The sequence below is a fragment of the Amia ocellicauda genome, chromosome 15, assembly GCF_036373705.1.
Source record: "Amia ocellicauda isolate fAmiCal2 chromosome 15, fAmiCal2.hap1, whole genome shotgun sequence".
NCBI lineage: Eukaryota > Metazoa > Chordata > Actinopteri > Amiiformes > Amiidae > Amia > Amia ocellicauda.
In genome coordinates this window covers 17338249-17356713 of record NC_089864.1, presented here as the reverse complement: position 1 = coordinate 17356713, position 18465 = coordinate 17338249, and the positions used below count along the sequence as shown (strand labels likewise).

Sequence of the window (18465 nt, the reverse complement as noted above, 5' to 3'; positions counted from 1 at the left end):
TCTATTTTTGTAATATTTTTCTTCTGCTAATGACTAATGTTTTGTGTGAGCAATATATGATGTTAAGGGAACACCAGTTTAGCTTTTTCCCCAGTTTCCAATACATTTCAACAGCTTCAAAGTTCAAAAGGCTTGCCAATTGAGTGATTGCTGACATTTGTGTGATTTCTTAGGGCCAAGTTTTTCTCTCTTGATTTAGTATTGGGAAAACTTTTGCATCGGCATACGTGGCCTGATTTGATCTTGCCCTGAATCTCATACAAAAAAACACTGTAGGCTTACAATTATACATGAAGACAAACACGTAAATCTTCTCTCCATAATGCAAATTAAACACCTAGAGAGTTTTCTAGTGAACTACAGGAAACAACCTTTTCATATCAAACCATTAAAGCAATACTATCTGAAGGCAGACATAAAAGATCTAAAGTAACATCAAAGCGTTGTTTATGGAGGAGTTTGGCAGGAGTGAAAAGAACAATAAACACAGACCATTGAGGACCGGACAAAGGTGCTTTAGTCACTCAAGAGTAATTGTGAGGTTATTAAACAAAGGTTGCAGAAGGGGAATATTTGCTTCAAAAGCCTGGCACATCTCCATTGCTTTTTACTGCTAAAGCCTTGCATTTTGTTGAGGGTTTTTGGAACTCCTGGGGCTGCCTCTGTATGAACGAGAGTTGATGAGGCATTTCATCCTGATTGCATTGTCACAACTGTCAAATTTGGTGGTGGAAGCATTATGGCCTCAGGGTGTGTGTGTTAAGCAGGGACTGGCAAAGTGTTTTTGTGTGAGGTTTCAGTTAATTCTTACTCAGACAATATCGGAAAACGTTTTGCAAGCCTCTATTGTTTCCTAATTCCACCCCTTCTAAAGGTCAGCTCCAGCTTGTTCCATGACATATATCCCATGCTTAGAGGCAAGAGTTGTGTTCCTTTTAACTACAGGAGAATCACAGGTGTGAGAGCTAAAGAGCTGTATTGATAAGAGGGAAGTACTAACACTATATTTTTGGAAGCCGACAACTTCCATTTTAATTAAAAAACATAAGCCACTTTCAATAAGATACTCTTTTTCAAGACATCTTGGCCAACAGTTTCATTATTTATTCATTTTGGTACCATGACAGGTTTCACCCTGAGATGTGTTTTATCATTTCAAGGACTTGCAGTGTGAACCCTGTATCTGCCAATCATCTTTGAGTGTGACTATTTATGTTGACATACATGCCAATTCAATTATAAAAGAAATGCCAGAAGTGACTCATGATCAAATATCCTACAGTGACTCTTTAAACAGGTGTCCAGGTACACAGACAACTCTATTTTATATCTTCATACACGTGAATTATGCACATTGGGAATGTAGCTGAACAAAGCTGAACAGGAAAAGGGCATTTTATTTTTCCACTGGGAGACGTAGTAAGATGCACTGAATGTCAGATGTGTCTCCCAGCACAAAATAACTCATGGTGTGAGATTCCCCAAACACTTGTGTGAGTTCTGCATGTTCCTTAAGACAAAATAACCAGTTATGAATAGGACTCGTGAATGTTACATCATTGCACCAAAGACAAGAATTAAGTAAAGTAAAGTAGAAGTGGACAATAAAAAGCACTGTAATCACCTTTACAAAGAGAAACTTGTCTTAATTGTCTTAATTGAGAACACATGTGGAGAACAAACATTACACCAATCAATCAGTTCCAATTAAGTTTTAGTGATAAAATCATTACATTGTTTTATGAAGGTGTTAATTACAAGAAGGAGGAGGAGAAAAAAGTGGCAAAATGATTTTCAATAATTACTTTCTTAAATGAAATATTAGCTTTGCCCAAAAAAATGAATTATAATCAATATATCCAATTGTGCACTAACAGAAAACAATTAAAAAAAAAAGAAAACATTTTGTCATTCCACCCATTTATGAAATATATCACATTTATAAATGAATCAGCTGCATTTATTTTCTTTTTTAGGGGGAGCTTCAATTAAATACAGGTTCAATATCCTCTGGTAATAAACAAAACAAAATAAACAAACAAAAAGTGATTTAACTGAAAAACAACAAAGAAATAATAGATCAATCTTAAGGGTCTTTTTTCCATTGAATCAAGTGAATTTGAATACCTGAGGCATTTTACATAATTTTTGTGTTTATAATAGCATGTGGAATGTAGATGTGAGATTTAATTTAGTTTAACAAGAAGGTCAGCTGTTGACTTCTGAGTGAACTTTAAAAAAGCAGTAATAGTTTGTATATGCAAATTAAGTAAACAGTAGGGACTTATATACTTGTGAATTCTCCTTCCCTATATACCGTGATCTCTCGTGTCTTTGTGTGGTATTTGAGAATAGCCTGAAGCAAAAGAGGGCAGGGTAATAAGAGCTTCAGGCTTGCACTTTGCAGACTTATCTGTACAGTGGCCACAGTAGGAAAGATAAATATTATGTGAGCTGAAAAAAGAAAAAGACACGGGAAAGTGACGTTTTTCCCCTCCTGTCTCTATTTACTTGGAAAATGGGTATCATGACCTATAAAAGGTCAGCGGTGCTCTGCATGTGAAAGATTCTGGTTTAGTAATTGTACACACTGGTGAAAGGTCTCTCCCTATGACTGCTGTAATATATCTGCTCAAAAAGGAAAATATATTATGGTTGGTTTTAAAGATATTGTGTAAAGAATGGGAATCCAGCATATTTTCCAGCCTTGGAGAAAAAGCTATGCGCTACAGGCATCTGCAAAGAAGAAATACATGTGTCTCTGTTGTAAGTGTAGATACATACTGTTCATTTTACACTTATTAAACACATTTCTTATGTGTGTGCTTGATAGGATAGATTTACTTTGAAGAAGTGCCATATTTCATGAGGCGTCTCTGGTTACTGGTTTTAGTAGACAGGGAAAAAATAGGCAGACATTTTCCAATTTCCCTTATTTTTCTAGAAGAAAAAAACCCCATGAACTAAAGAGATCTTACATGCTAAGGGCCTGTGTTTTCCTTCTTTAAAAATACTCTCCCTCTGTGGAGCTATAGGGGAAGGATTACCTTTAAACAAAGTGAGGACTTAGTCACTCCCTTAAGTCCTCAATAAAAGCCAGAGTCGGAACACAATCAGCCGACCCACGCCGCTTCAAACAGGCTGCTCTCAGCCTCCCGGGCAGGTAATTTACAGTGATTTAAACATGAACCTTGAAGATAGAGGAACTTGACAGAGTTTTCTGCTAAAAGTAGGTTGTGCTGATGGCATTCTTGAATTCCCTGCTTCTCTCCTTTCTTTCACATCTGCATTTACCTCCCCAGATGCCACAATTCACAATCTATTGTGCGACGCAGTGTCGGGCCGGGCACACTTTTTAATAGACAACAATTTCAATTCACAGATAAGCTGCCTGTCTTTCTTGGTCATGTAAGTTGTACTCTATGTAGGATTTGTATTCTGTATAAAAAAACACAGCTAGAATTGAGGAGCTGAATGGATGGTATAGCAGGGGGCACACTGGCTCAATCAATCAATCAATCAGGGGGTTTATAGCTTTGAACCCCCGGTTTAATGTCTCATATTCCGTTTTTTAACGGCTCATTCCTGACGAGAGTGATGCCGAGGCTGGATAATAGCAAAGCTGTCAGATTTGTTCAGCACGGGGTGCCAAACATCCCCAGCAAGGGACCAGTTCCAAACACTGCTTCTATCATCTGTCAGAAGAAAACATCTGTGATTAAGAAATGTATTTGCTGTCTGGTTTTAAATTTAGTCTGAGCTGAAATCAAGCACATTAGTTTCACGGGGTAAACATTTTAGTACTAGATTTCTTCATGTTTTAAAAGCACAGGACGAAGGCAGATTGGCCCACCAGCCCACTTACCAAATAAGCAAAATAAAACAGGTGTGTAGGAATTTAATGTACATGGCTAGGATCCACTAGGAACCACCATCTCTCAGAGACACCAACAAGCACCCTGCTCCGCAGCGCCTCAGCGGCAGAGCAGCAAACCCGTTTCACCAAAAGAGATTTGTAGACCCAACTTTATTGAGACAGGGATTACGTCACTGTGACAAGCTCTTTCACCATGGGTTCTGATACACTTGCCCACGCATTGAACGAACGCAGATACCGTCTCACTTTGAGCTGGGGTGTGAGATAGGATACAACACACGATGATGCACAAAGATGGCACAGGCTTATATACAGGTATCACAACAGACAACACAGAACATCTGAAATAGACTCACTGTGTTATCAGTGAAATTGTAATCCAGGGAGTACTGCAATTTCCCCAGTTTCTCATCTTCCTTGGGCTCATCTTCCTTCTCCCCATCAGTCAGCCCCGTCTCAGCATCATCATCCTTCACAGGCTGTAGGAGATACCCACAAACAGAGTCAGACTGCAATCTCTTCCCAGCGCCAGCCCCAGGGCTCAGCCGCCAGCCCAAGCCCCCTCCTGAACGCAGCTACTGGCAGCAAGCACAAAGTGACCGCAGTTACATCCTGTCATGCACAGAGTCTGTTTTCACTGGGCATTGAGCTGTCATTCGACTGTCTTGATGTCTTAAAATTGGCAAGCAAATAGAAAAAAAAAGGACTAAAGAGCAAACGAATTCGGTGGAGGAAACAAATAAGAAAAAGAAAACAAAATAAAGATGATTCCCCTGATATATTTTCAAGCAGATAATTTCAATGATCTGATTAAAAACAAATCAGAAGGGATACGTCAAGATGGTATTTAGTCAATTCCTTGCTTATCTCGTCAGGAGGCAATTGTTAGAGAAGCATGCGTTTAAAAAATACAAATTTGTTCATTCAGTGCCAAGTACTCTTGAAATGTCAGATTGTCATCAGCCATGCAGTGCGTTCTCTTACTATAAAAAGAGATGCTTGGAGTGGTTCTCCCTCTTTACAATGTAATCCCCAGATGGCAGTTGTAATAGAATTGCAATGTCATAAACTTCAGCTGCATTTGTTACCACGAGAATGAAAGCTAGAAGCATCATGCCAGCAGAAGGTGTTGTTACGGGATACATGTGGAGCCTTTTTTTTTTTTTTTTTTTCGTATTTTCATATTGCTGGAGTGAAAGCAAAAGGCTGAACAAAATTGATTTCTTTTTGCCCAAAATAAGATATTTCTCATTGTGCCAACCCCACCCCATGTATATATACACATTCTTTTATGCCAATTCATTCTAAAATAGTGACTGTAGCAAATTGTAAGAATGGCATATGGTAAATACACAGTAAGGAGCAGAAGTGACAGATAAAATGATTAAGCATAGAATCTGCTTAAGATGCTAGTGGCTTTACAATCTAATCCCTCGTCAGAGTTCCCTGTACTAATTGCCCCAGTGGATTGTAGTTGCTACTTAGCTTTACTATAGCCCTGCATTATACACACAACAAAGGGCCAGCTGAACTCCCTTAATCTATGGAGGTGAAGAAGCAACAAGCTTTGAAGTCAAATGCCACTGTTATTTATTATTCTGCCTGTACATAACCAAGCAGAAGAAGGCAGACATAAATGTCACAGGTTTTGTCTCGACCCACTTAAGGGAGTGAATGTGTACATTTAAATGAAAGGTAACACTTCATAATAATGGGCACCAATTAATACAAAAATCTATTTGGTTCATCCTTTATAAAAGCGCGACAAAGTATTATATATGTGTATATATATATATATATACATATGCTCGTCTGTATGCATGTATATATAGTTACATATATATTTTTGGAGGAGAGATTGCTGTCAGGAAGCTTTACGTCAGCAGGCTAAGAAGATCCAACAGCAAGTGAAAACCTACCGCCAGCGACAATCCCGAACAGTCATCAGACACAACACAGATAAGGAGGACATAGAAGGAAGAAACAAAAATTAAAACAACCACACACAAGTATTAACACAAGAATTTGGGCATACCACGAGAAATGACTGCTGGGCTATACTTTTGCTTGACCTAGTATGCCTTTTGTACCTGAATAATCAGTGCATTGAATGTGTGCCAGTATATGTGCATGTGTGTGTGTGTATGAGACAGAGGTATGGATTGGTGCTTCTTGACTATCAATACAATTCCAGTTTTTTCCTAACATAGTATCACTGGTTCATGGATGCATGCCAGATTCTTATTCTTTCCTTGCCTTTTTTATAATCACGATACCCAGAAGCAATATGTCCAAAATAGAGATGGTTATTTTCTCCAGAAGGTAAGGCTTTAGTAAGGCTTCTGTTCTATACTTGAAATGTTTGTGTTGAGAGCTTGAAACAGAACTTCCATTTGCGTCTCCAACAATACATGTGATCTACATCAGAGTAAAGTATTTAACAAACATATCTTAGCAAGCACTAGTAGTATACATTGTAATTATAAGTTGGTTCGTGATTTGATTTTGAACCTTTTCACATTGTGATGCGTTAAAACCTGAACTTTTGATGCATTTAAATGGGATTTCCCACCCTTTGATTTACACAACCTATTACAAACTTTCAATGTGGGGAAACATGGAGCAGTGAAAAAAACGATTAAAAATAAAAACCTTAAAAGTGTTCATTAGAGAAGTATTTTCCCCTTTGCTATGACACTCCTAAATAAGCTCAGGTGAAACCAATTCCCTTCAGAATTTGCACAATAAGTTGAATGGAGTCCATCTGTGTGCATTAAAAGTAGATTACATGATTTTAGATTAAATACACCTGTCTCTGTAAGGTCCCACAGGTATAAAAAGATTGTCAGGGACTGGGACACTTGTCAGGATAGAGGGCAAAATGGATTAAGCTAAATACAGGCAAATCCTTGAGGAAAACCTGCTTCCATCTGCAAAAGACCTATGACTGGGACTCAGATTTCTTTCAGCAGGACAATGACCCCAAGCACAGGGGTTAAAGTGACACTGGAGTGGTTTTATAACAAGGAAGTAAATGCCCTAGAGTGGCCCAGCCAAACACGGACTTGATTTCGATTGAAAAATCAGTGGCAAGACTTGAAGATTGCTGTCCACCAACCAAGTATTGACTCGGGGGTGAATTACTTCTCTAACCAAGACATTTCAGTTTTTTTTTTATCATTAATTGTTGTGTAGGTTGTGTAAATCAAGGGAAATGAAAATCCCATTTCAATGCATCAAAACGTCATGATGTAACATCAAAATGTGAAAACGTCCAAGGAGGGTGAATACTTCCTATAGCTACTGAATCTGTTCCTCATCCATAGAATGTAGACTAACCAAGGCACACTGCCTCAAATGAGTCTTTATTAAGTGAATTACTTGTTGTAATATTTTATAATCACTTTGGGCTTGCATTAATTCAGTAATTCAGGAATGAAGCCATATTAAAAAAGCCAGCATCAGAAATGACTTCCTGCTTTTACAAAAAAACAGCACAGCATTGTATGGATTTGTTTGTGCTGTCAGTAGTGCATTAACGGAGCCCTGCTCAGGGATGTGGGATTCAGAGAAGATCATCATTCAGTCAGCTGGCATGGGTTTCAATGTGCACGTTAAATAAATTTTTCCCCTGCCATTAAAAGGAGAAGCTCAATTAATTTGCTCTCATTAATGCAATTAACTAAAGTCATTTCTCTGGGTTAATACCGTTTTATTATACAGTATACAACACTTAATACTATAACATGTACATGTACATCATTTATCATAACAAAACAGAAGAGCAGACAGAAGGGTGCTCTTTAAACATACGTGTGTTATCCTGTAAAATATAATCTTACACTTAAACACAGGTCAAATAATTCTCTCTGGATAAATAAATACAAACAGGTCAGAATAATAATAATCCAAAATCTGAAAATCACACAATCAAATAATGTTTTGCCATCAAAGAAATTGCCAGTGTAATGAGATTCAAGGGGGAAGCAACATACCAGCAGAGAAGGACATTTTCTTTCTATTCAGACTTCACGTGGCATTATGTATAACCCTGCTCCTGGTAAAAGGACTGAGGGCTACTCATACAGTAAGCTAAAACTAAACATGACAGCAGTCAAAACCTTAGATTTGTACAGCCATGTTCTTTGTACTTTGTGTCCCATACTGTCTCTCCCAGGTTCTCTAACAGTGACAAGCCTATTCAATACATTAAATGCCACATCTGAATATAAAGCAACGAGGCACATGTGAAGGACACTTGAAGGTGAACTCGGTGTATATTCGCTGCCTACAGGCAGTGCACGGCATGTTGTTAGATGCTTCTTTTTAAATACACTGTGCCCACTGCTGTTTTAATCTGTTAAAAAATGCTTTTGGCCTGTCACATTCATCAGAAGGGAGCTGCTGCCTTATTAAAGATACATTTTTTTTTTTTTACCCCTTTGTTTTTCGTTATGTTTAGGACAGCAGTCATGAGTCTATAAGAATATAGATGTAAAGAGGTTAATCCCCATTAGATTTAAGAAACCATGGCACCAAAACCATGTACAAGAGAAATGTGTTTGGTGCTTTCAGCTGTAGACATGAGCTATACACATCTAAGCAAATTGCAAAGTAAATGCAAATGTATTCACCTCAGGTTGCTTTTTATAGCATTTGTCACACCTTTTGATAATGCTAGTGGCTTCACAAGCAGCTCTTAGGTTTGTAAATCGAGCTAACTGTACAGTGTTGAAATAAGGTGGGGCTTTAGATGGGACTGATGCCAGCCTTTAGTATTTTCTGCATCATTGGCCGTGGTTAGAAATATGTGAGAGTGAATACTTATTTGGATCAGTGAAGCAGGATGAATGAATTCTGGCTTACAAGTAATTGGTCAGCAGTGCAAGTAACCACGCCGAGAAGGGCAGCTAAGGCACAGTGAAAAGTAATATAGGGCAGAACATAAAGATATGTTTGTATTTGTAAATTAAATGTACAACAGGATGCCGGACACAGGGCACTGTAAAATAAATATGTTATTTCTTAATTTCAGCAGCTTCAAGCACTTGTTGGTATTTTAATGTAAGCAGGTGTTTTGTATTAAAGATGTATTAGTTCAGTTTGTTTAGCATTGTAACAATTATATATATATATATATATTTGGATATATACTAGCTGGTGAAGGGTAACAAAAAGGAATAGAATCTTTTTACCTCCTTTGCATTATTTCCCGCATCTTTGACATCTTTCATGTTAATAGCATTCTTCCCGCCCTTTTCCTTGCCTTTCTTCTTGTTCTTTTTCTTGAACAAACACTTCTTACAGATGCAGAAGCAGCAGGTTAGTATCAGCAGGACAGCTACTATAGCAATGGCTATTATGGCCCACGATGGCACTGCAAACAAGAATACAAAACGGAGTTGAGAAAGTGGACTTCAGAAACACATTAGGGTCAAGGCTTTTCATTTGTACACCAGACAACGTGTTAACAATCAAAATAACCTTGGTCTGAAATACAACTCTTGACATTTCTTGACATTTTTGTCAATGTAGCAGGCTGTGAGGTCTTTATCTGAGGATCGGAGTCTGTCTTATTGGAAAGTTTTGAAGCAAGGAAACTGATTTTCAACTATGTATATATATATATGTATGATGTGTATGTACTGTATATATGTATGTATGTATTTATATCTATGTATGTATTTATATATTTGAAGGAACTTTGAAGTACATAGCTAGGTAGTACATGGATTGAAAACTTAATTTGGATTTGGGTTGAATAAATATGTATTTGTGTAAATCAGTAAAGTAATTTATTTTACATTGATACATTTTTGTTTGTTTTATTGTTTGTGTAGGTTGTTCCAGAACCCCACCATTTATTTCTCCATGTTGATCTTACCTACACTTAATCTTCACCTGCAACCTCTAGTCTTTGTTTAATTATTGAATTTAACAAGTAATCCTTGGTTTTAAAATGGTCAATCCCATTTAGGAACTGAAGACCTGAATCAAATCCCCTCATAGCTGCCTCTGTTCAACACTAAAGAGATTCAGCTCCTTTAACCAGACCTTGGACGATAATCCTTTGAGACAAGGGAAACGATAATTGGAAACAGGGAGACTTGACTTCATTCTATGTAGAGTAAGTTGTATGTAAAAATCAAGAAGCCATTTCACAACATCGTCCTTAAACGGAAAGCTTTCTAAACAGCTGAGGCAACAGATGGTTATGTATAGTAGCATATTTTTTGGAATCCCACAATACATGTATAATAGTTATTGAACAGCTTAGGAGTTACAATGGCAAAATACAAAAAACAAGAACTAGAAAACCCATTGAAAACACTTTGTCAATAGAACCGGACTTATCTGCTGCGGACGTTGTGTACACTGTCTAAACAATTACTTTGAAAGACAAACATTAAGAACAGTTCAACGAGGGAATGAACTTCGTCAATGAATTTGCTAAAGACCAATAGATGTGACCAGTTTCAGTATTGACTCCCAATAAAGGTTTTCCAATTTGCTGCCAAGCCCAGAGGACATCAGGAGCACCTATTGTTATTCATCTTTGAGTGGGAATGAGTTGAGAAGACAAAGGAAAAAGTAAAGCATCTGGAGATAGAAGTGCTGTACCCACTCAATCTCATACATTTTATACTTGCCGACACTATCCCATTTTTCTTTAGTAAATTTGAAATGAAATGGATGGTTAAATGAAATAGTCTTGATAATGGCATGCTTCTGAAATGGTCATCAACCCTATGCTTCAGTAGAGTTTTCAAATATCGAAGCACTTGACCTTGTCAGTCTTAACTATTATAAGAAAATTGCATTTGACTTCATATGCATTTTCAAGCAGCTTCTCTTCTTTTTATTCTTTTATTTTGTATCCTTTTTCTCTGCTCTAGCTGCTGGAGAAAGGTCATATATTGTAAACTATGTGCTGACTCCAATACACCATTTGGGGGGATGCTATAAAGCACAATGAGGGGAGGGGCTTGGGAGAAGATTATCTATCCTAAAACATTTAAGATGAATACACTTCAACAAATCTCAAAATCCATAGTCTGCTACTAGTCCCTCTGGACTGCAAACTTATTTAATATGGCAAACATAGCAAATGGTTGGATGTCCTACACTAGAACATTGGTCTTGTACAACTTCAAACATGCATTAAGTTCCACAGAAACACCAGAATAGGAAACATCCAATAGAGAGTCAATTCTGTCTTTTCCATATACTTACATACATATGAAAATACATATTTGACCACTGAGAAAGAACAATTTCATCACTGCTAGTCAAAACTCTATGATAAAACAAACAAGGCTTCTGTCATAGGAAGCAAGTTTTGTGTAGTTTGTGAACAGGTCTCCAGAGATGCCATTTGGAGACGACAATTCAGTGAAAATTAAAGGGTTTCTTGTAGTTTTACAGAGCTTTGGCACTTTTGGAGGATACCTGCCAGCAATGACCATAGTTATTACACACTGCCGGCTCTGCCTTGGGCAGGCTGCACTTCATCTTGTTGTGAAGCTTAAAGACGGTTTTAACAGCCTCCTGCCAATGCAAAGACAATGTTCTTTCCAAACAAAGACACCAAAATGCTCTCTCTCAAAGAAAACACATATTACAAAGCTATTTTGATGTTGGTGAAGCACAAAACACAGTGGCTTGAAGTACCAAAGTGAGATCAGTTAGCCTCATACAGCCAAATGTAGCGGAAATAATGATCACAGGAAATGACAGCAGACACTGCAATTCAGAAGGTTAATTATGGCTGTGCTCGCAAGAAATCAGATACCTCTTGGCAACCAAGCATTCTTCCTCCATTGAAAGATACACGAGATACACTGTGAAACCGTTTCGTTATGAAAAAGTGGAGGAAAACAAAAACAATCCTAGTGTATTATAAAGTAGTGAAACTTGTGGAAAACAAAGTAAAGATCATTAAAAAATATAATAATATGTATTTTACAGAAAAATAATGCACAGGTAATGCAGAATAAGTGTTTGAATGAATGTTAAGCATTTCATAGCTATCGTAACATCATGCTGCAGCCCCTGAAATGATTTTACTCAGCATAAGTTGTAAATAAAATATTCACAATGTACTTTAGTATAATGAAGGGCCCATTTTCTCCCATCTAATATTCCAATATGCTTTACATAAAAAAATGACCTTCAATACTTGACATGATGTAAAAACACACACATCCTTATTCTAAAAGCAAATACTTGAAATAATTAAGGATTTATACAATGTTTGGCACTTTATCACAGCAGTTAAACATTATCCTAGAAATCCCTTCAGTGCTGCAGGTGTAGTATAGAGGAGGTGCTTAAGACTCTGTTCTAGATATCAATTCCAAGAACAATATGAAAGCAAGCCTTTCAAACCTAAAGAAACATTCAAACCTAATATGCAGAGAAGCTCCAGGTGCTATCTTGCTGATATCAATGACATTCTCTGCATTGTCTCTGCAATGGGATAGGGGAGATCCATCCTTCTGTGTCAAGGGCATCTTACTAACCTTTTGTGAACTATTTTGTTTGTGAAGACGTGAACAGAAGAACGGAAAAAAAACAAAAAAAAACAACATAACCATTTATCAGGATCTCAACTTGTGCAATTGTGTATTTTCTTTGTAAGAGAACTGAGCAGAGGGCAAATCAATCAGCCGCTGACAAAATCAATAAGCACTCTCTTCTAAAGGAAAACAGTTTGATGTTTTTAAAATAACTTTTTGATCCTCAGCTTGAGCTTTGGTCCTTCATGGGGCTTCTGTAGGTAGTGCTTCATACACCCCTTATCTACCCACGACATCAGAAAAAGTATTTTAAAACTGGATCACATCTTATTCTGACACTAAACTAGAGCTGCGGCAACTTTGTGCACTAAAAGGTACTTTCTTATTGAATAACTAACAACATCAACATGCAATGAAATATGACAGTTTGTAAGTTAAACTTAACAAAAAAAACAACGTCCCTTTTTAAAGGACACTGTATGTTAAAGATAATTGTGTAAAAATCCAAATAACTTTACAGATCTTTATTGTAAAGTGTTTAAACAATGTTTTCCAATTAAGGAACATGCAACTGTGGAACGGTCGTTAAGACACTAACAGCTTGCAGACGGTAGGCAATTAAGGTCACAGTTATAAAAACTTAGGACACTAAAGAGACCTTTCTACTGACTCTGAAAAGCACCAAAAGAAAGATGCCCAGGGTACCTGCTCATCTGCGTGAACGTGCCTTAGGCATGCTGCAAGGAGGCATGAGGACTGCAGATGTGGCCAGGGCAATACATTGCAATGTCCGTACTGTGAGACACCTAAGACAGCACTGCAGGGAGACAGGAAGGACAGTTGATCGTCCTCGCAGTGGCAGACCACATGTAACAACACCTGCACAGGATCGGTACATCCCAATATCACACCTGCAGGACAGGTACAGGATGGCAACAACAACTGCCCGAGCATCATCGGACTGAGCTTGTTGTCACTGCAGGCAATCTCAATGCTGTGCGTTACAGGGAAGACATCCCCCTCCCTCATGTGGTACCCTTCCTGCGGGCTCATCCTGACGTGACCCTCCAGCTTGACAATGCCACCAGCCATACTGCTTGTTCTGTGCGTGATTTCCTGCAAGACAGGAATGTCAGTGTCTGCCATGGCCAGCAAAGAGCCCAGACCTCAATCCCATTTAGCACGTCTGGGACCTGTTGGATCGGAGGGTGAGGGCTAGGGCCATTTCCCCAAGAAATGTCTGGGAACTTGCAAGTGCCTTGATGGAAGCGTGGGGTAACATCTCACAGCAAAAACTGGCAAATCTGGGTCAGTCCATGAGGAGGAGATGCACTGCAGGACTTAATGCAGCTGCTGGCTACACCAGATACTGACTGTTACTTTTGATTTTGGCCCCCCTTTGTTCAGGGACACATTATTCCATTTCTGTTAGTCACATGTCTGTGAAACTTGTTCAGTTTATGTCTTAGTTTGTTGAATCTTTTTATGTTCATACAAATATTTACACGTTAAGTTTGCTGAAAATAAAAGCAGTTGAAAGTGAGAGGACATTTCTTTTTTATGCTGAGTTTATATATGAAGTACAGACATCTTACTTTACAGCAGACTGAATGGGCCATACATATGACTCATGTAATGTTGAAGACACAGAGTGGTCATCAATAATATACCCAAATTAGTGCTCTTCTAAAGGTGACTATTGGCTATTAACTAAAACCTGAAAAGACTTTTACATGTGGGAACTGAAAAAATAAAAAAATGAATGTAATTAGACTTTCTAAATATAACATTCTTAAAGGTTTATTTTTGATGCACTTGGTGTAGTTCAGCAACCCCATGAATCAGATCATTTGCGTTAACTATTATAATTAATTGTATGTTACCTGTTTTGTTGTGCTGACGAGTGAAGTACAAAACATTCAACATGCACAATAATGATGCATGCATGTAAAAAGTGTACGATTTCACATTTATTTTTTACTATTGTCTCAAAGGACACAATGTAAAAGACTCATCATATATATAACCATAAAATACAGCAACTGGTATTTTGGGTTTTGTGAAGCCTGTATTCCTCTTATGTATGCTCATTAACTTGACAACAAGGAACTACATTTTTCTAAGGGAATTGCTATTTTTTCAAATAACTTTGAAAACAATCTTCTCTTAATATACATGCTGAAAAACATTATTAGTTATGCAAAGAATCATACGAAACAGAATGGTATTGACACAGAAAACCTGGCTTGAATTGTACTGGGTAGACTGCTTTTCAAACAGGCGCTCTATCCATTATGTCTATGGATATGTTACCCGCAAGAGTCTTGTAACTTTTAAATTGTTTTCCATTTTCTTTGAAACAGAAGAACAAATTAAGCCATTTATCTGGGGAAAAGCATGATGCCCTTTGGGTAAAAAAACAGAAAGAGGTATCAATCAGAAAATTCATGGATTCTGTCCTCAGAACCTCCAAGCAAAATCTAAAGTGGACACCTATCAATAATCTCACTTCATTAAAATGAGGAGGACATACGTTTTATTTGGTTGAGGGGGTTGGAGGGCAATCAAAAATGATGTCTCTGAGTCATGAAGAAATGAAAATAAGAGTGAGCCACTGTCAAAGAACATTCCCTCAGCTAAAAGGAGCAATCAATAAAGTCAAGATGGTAGTGATTGTCATGGGACAAAAGAAGATGAATGATCTGAAGGGACTGTTTGGCAGGTATTAACACAGTTATAAGAATTTTTCAGTTAAGTGTGCATGGAAGGCTGTCAGACAGCTTTATCATAAAAGCAGTGGGAGATTTGGCACAGTCCATCACAAAGGATAAACACTGCCTCGCTTCCCATTCAGATTAGCATATATACATGCACGATGTGTGGAAATTACCAGAGTGGGAGTAAGAAATGTCTTTAACGTTCAAAGTGTAGAGAATGTCATTCAGCAAAAGAAACAACTTTTCAGTTTGAGTCTTATTCTTGATAGAACTGTAACATGCATTGAATTCCATCACAAAATACACCATATGGAAATTAAGGAGATCAGCAGGAAAATCCATGATGTTTGTAAACTTTAAGAAATAAAATATAACCCAAAGTCAATCCATAGGCCTCGGGAAGGCTGTCAACATGAACTCAATTAACAAAGTGCAACAAGATGAAAACTTCAAAGGACATTACGACTGTAAGCAGTGCTCAGAAAAAAGGTGTTCTTCTTGTTAACAGAAATTTAAAACAAATGTTACACAGGGCTAAAACTGAGGAGGAACATGGCAATGCCATTCCTTTTGGTAACAACAATTCTTTCCTAATCCTTATTATGTGATGTACCCAAGGATCAAGAAAATGAGAAAATCTATATAGATGCACTGCAGTGCCAACTCATTTAATAGACTTTCAGATGTGCCCGACTAATATAATTTGGTAATTGTGGGACAGTCGTTGTTTGAATGTTTGTTTGATGCACAACTGAAATGTCAAAGGGGAAAGCTCAATGCATCTCTAAAGACCTCTAAAGGATTTGCTTTCTATGTTGAACAAAATGGATGTGTGTATTTTTCACTGAACTGTGAATGCATTATTTTATAGTATTTTCCACTCACATTATGCTTCTTATTGAGGTCATCAGACATTTCTAATAGTTTAAGTTTTTTAATTAACAAGGGAACTATAATTGCATATGTTTTATTTAGATAAGCATACTTAACAGGTTTAGCCTGGTTTTAATTATCAAACTGTTAGTATTTCTTCGCATGATCCAAATAAATAGGATAGCATGGTACAAAATATAGATGGAAAATGAATGAGATTCTACAGTAAGGTAGGTGTTGCCCTTACTTGAATTTTTTATTTTTTTATTTTTGTATTAACAACCAAGGCTGTGGCAAACGCTCAAAATGATGTGCGATTGTGCTGAGCAAATAGAGTTCAGTACAAATTAGTAGCTAACAATATATGCATTTTAAAAGCAGTGTCATGTTGTTATGGCCACAACAAGACAAATCTCACTCATTACCCGTTTGGCTTCAATTAAAATAAGATGCTTTAAGGGATCATACATTTTGCATTATTTTGAGGTATATTTAAAAAAATAAAAATCTCATGTCAAAAACTATGTTTTTGATTATTACGGTTTTCTGGGAAAGCAATATATCCAGGGTCTTAGGCAAACTGCAGCCTCTAAAATTAACCAATACAACAGACTGAGAAAGGGGACTGAGCCAGTTGATTATTATTAACAGTGACTAATGAGCTTCAATTGAGTTGGCTTTTTATGAAATGTTCTCCATGTTCTCATACTAAGAGTTAGTTCACCCAATACAAATGTCTAGCAACAGATCTGAATGCCAGGATGTGAAGCACTAAGACTGCTGAGCACAGTGATGAGACGATTAGGAAAATACTGTGATGACATTATTAAATCAGCGCTTCATTTAATTTTAATTTGGTTTCATTTTTGATAGAAACCTATCCTCCCATTCGAAAAATAGTTTTGCTTAGGAGTGTAAAGATACATTTGAAATATTTGCAGACCACATGAAATTATATTGAATTGAAACGGACAATTGTATCTCCAGTAATGGGGATTGGCATGTAATTGTTACAGTTCCCCTTACAGTTGGAGTACTGGTTGTATGGTTATGCTAATTGAAGTATTCTAGGTTGCTATATATTGCTTTCCGTCTCTGCAAAAACAACACCACCACCAATGTATTCACTTTTGCGAACTGTGGACTATAATATTCACTTTGCCTGATAGAATATAGTAATTATCACATTGCACTTTTAAGCAGCACAGTCTGACGTCAATAACAATCTAAAAACAGGAATTCCCCAAATTCCCTAATTTGTTATTTTGCAGTCCATAGTAATGTAATGATTAAAGCATGCATCTATATTTAAATATATATATAAATGGCATTTAGAATTCATAGATTATATGAAGTCTGTGTTGACAGTTAAAGGGGATAAGGCATACGTGACGTTTCAAGCATGAATCCATGCATGTCTCTGCCTCCCACACACCCTATGATTCAGCTCTGTATATTCGTTGCTAAATATCTCAAAGCCCAGTTTGCCCTACATGCTCTAATAACCTTAAGTCATGGATTTAAGAGGAGGAAAAAGAAAAATGCCGTGCCTCATCCACGCCAAAGCAAGCGCATTCGTGCAGACATGATTCCCAGCACTATTGGGATGAGAAATGTCTCTATGTTTGACTGGCCATTGTTAACACATAGTAAAGCCTATCTTTTAATGGAAATGTCTGAGTTTTGGTAGGTTGATACTCAAGCCATGAAAGTTTTAAAGATCAACAACTGAACCCATTGCAGGAACCAAGCATTCTGACATTCATTAAAACAAAAAATGATGTGAAAGGGTCACGTTCACAATGTACAAAATGTGTTCATTTCTGCAATGTTATTACACATATATTATACTACATAGCCATGAAATTGACAGTACAATTCATACGAATATTAACATTATTCTCACCTGTATTTTCTAACTCAGGCTTGTGAAGCTGATTTGGCTACAATGTGGTGTTGAATATGGTTATTCACTGCAATTCATGAATTGATAGCAGAAGGACAGTTACGTGAACTAGCATTTCATGTGGATGCTGTGTGTGCACCCTTCTCCTCCTTTCCAGTGCACACACAACTGATCTGAAAATGAAGTTCCTACAGTGATGTAGGGGTGGTGAAATCCATGTTCACAGTTTCTGAGGTGTAAATTAAATTCTGTAGCCAATATCATAGAAACCATGGCAGCCTAACATTACTGCTATACAATAAGACACCTACACACTTCTCAGCTGTGAATCGAAACTAATAACCGTTAAAGTCTGCTGTCTTTCACAAGGTTTTTCTTCATGGGCTTGCAGTCTTATTTGACTTCAGTGGAACTATTTTGTTATTGAAGCTGTTCTCTGCAAGATTTTATTTTTCTCTGCATAATGAGTTAAAGATGCACACAAAAGGAAATAAGAGAGAACGGAGACCCTATATGAAATCTATAAATAATCAAAATAATAGAAGCCTCACTGACTGCCTTAATGTGGATAAC

General features: G+C 37.3%; 1 protein-coding gene across 6 annotated transcripts in view; it reads right to left on the bottom strand.

Moving 5' to 3' along the window:
• Positions 1-18465, bottom strand: part of syt1a (synaptotagmin Ia) — a 235989-nt gene that overhangs the window by 34741 nt on the left and 182783 nt on the right. For 5 of the 6 annotated variants that reach the window (XM_066723614.1, XM_066723615.1, XM_066723616.1 and 2 more), the window contains 2 exons: positions 9073-9254; positions 4234-4356 (listed from right to left, as the gene is read on the bottom strand). In XM_066723614.1, the coding sequence (XP_066579711.1) occupies positions 4234-4356; positions 9073-9254 (305 nt within the window). The remainder of the gene's footprint in view (positions 1-4233; positions 4357-9072; positions 9255-18465) is intronic. The other variant, XM_066723619.1, reaches the window with a different exon arrangement.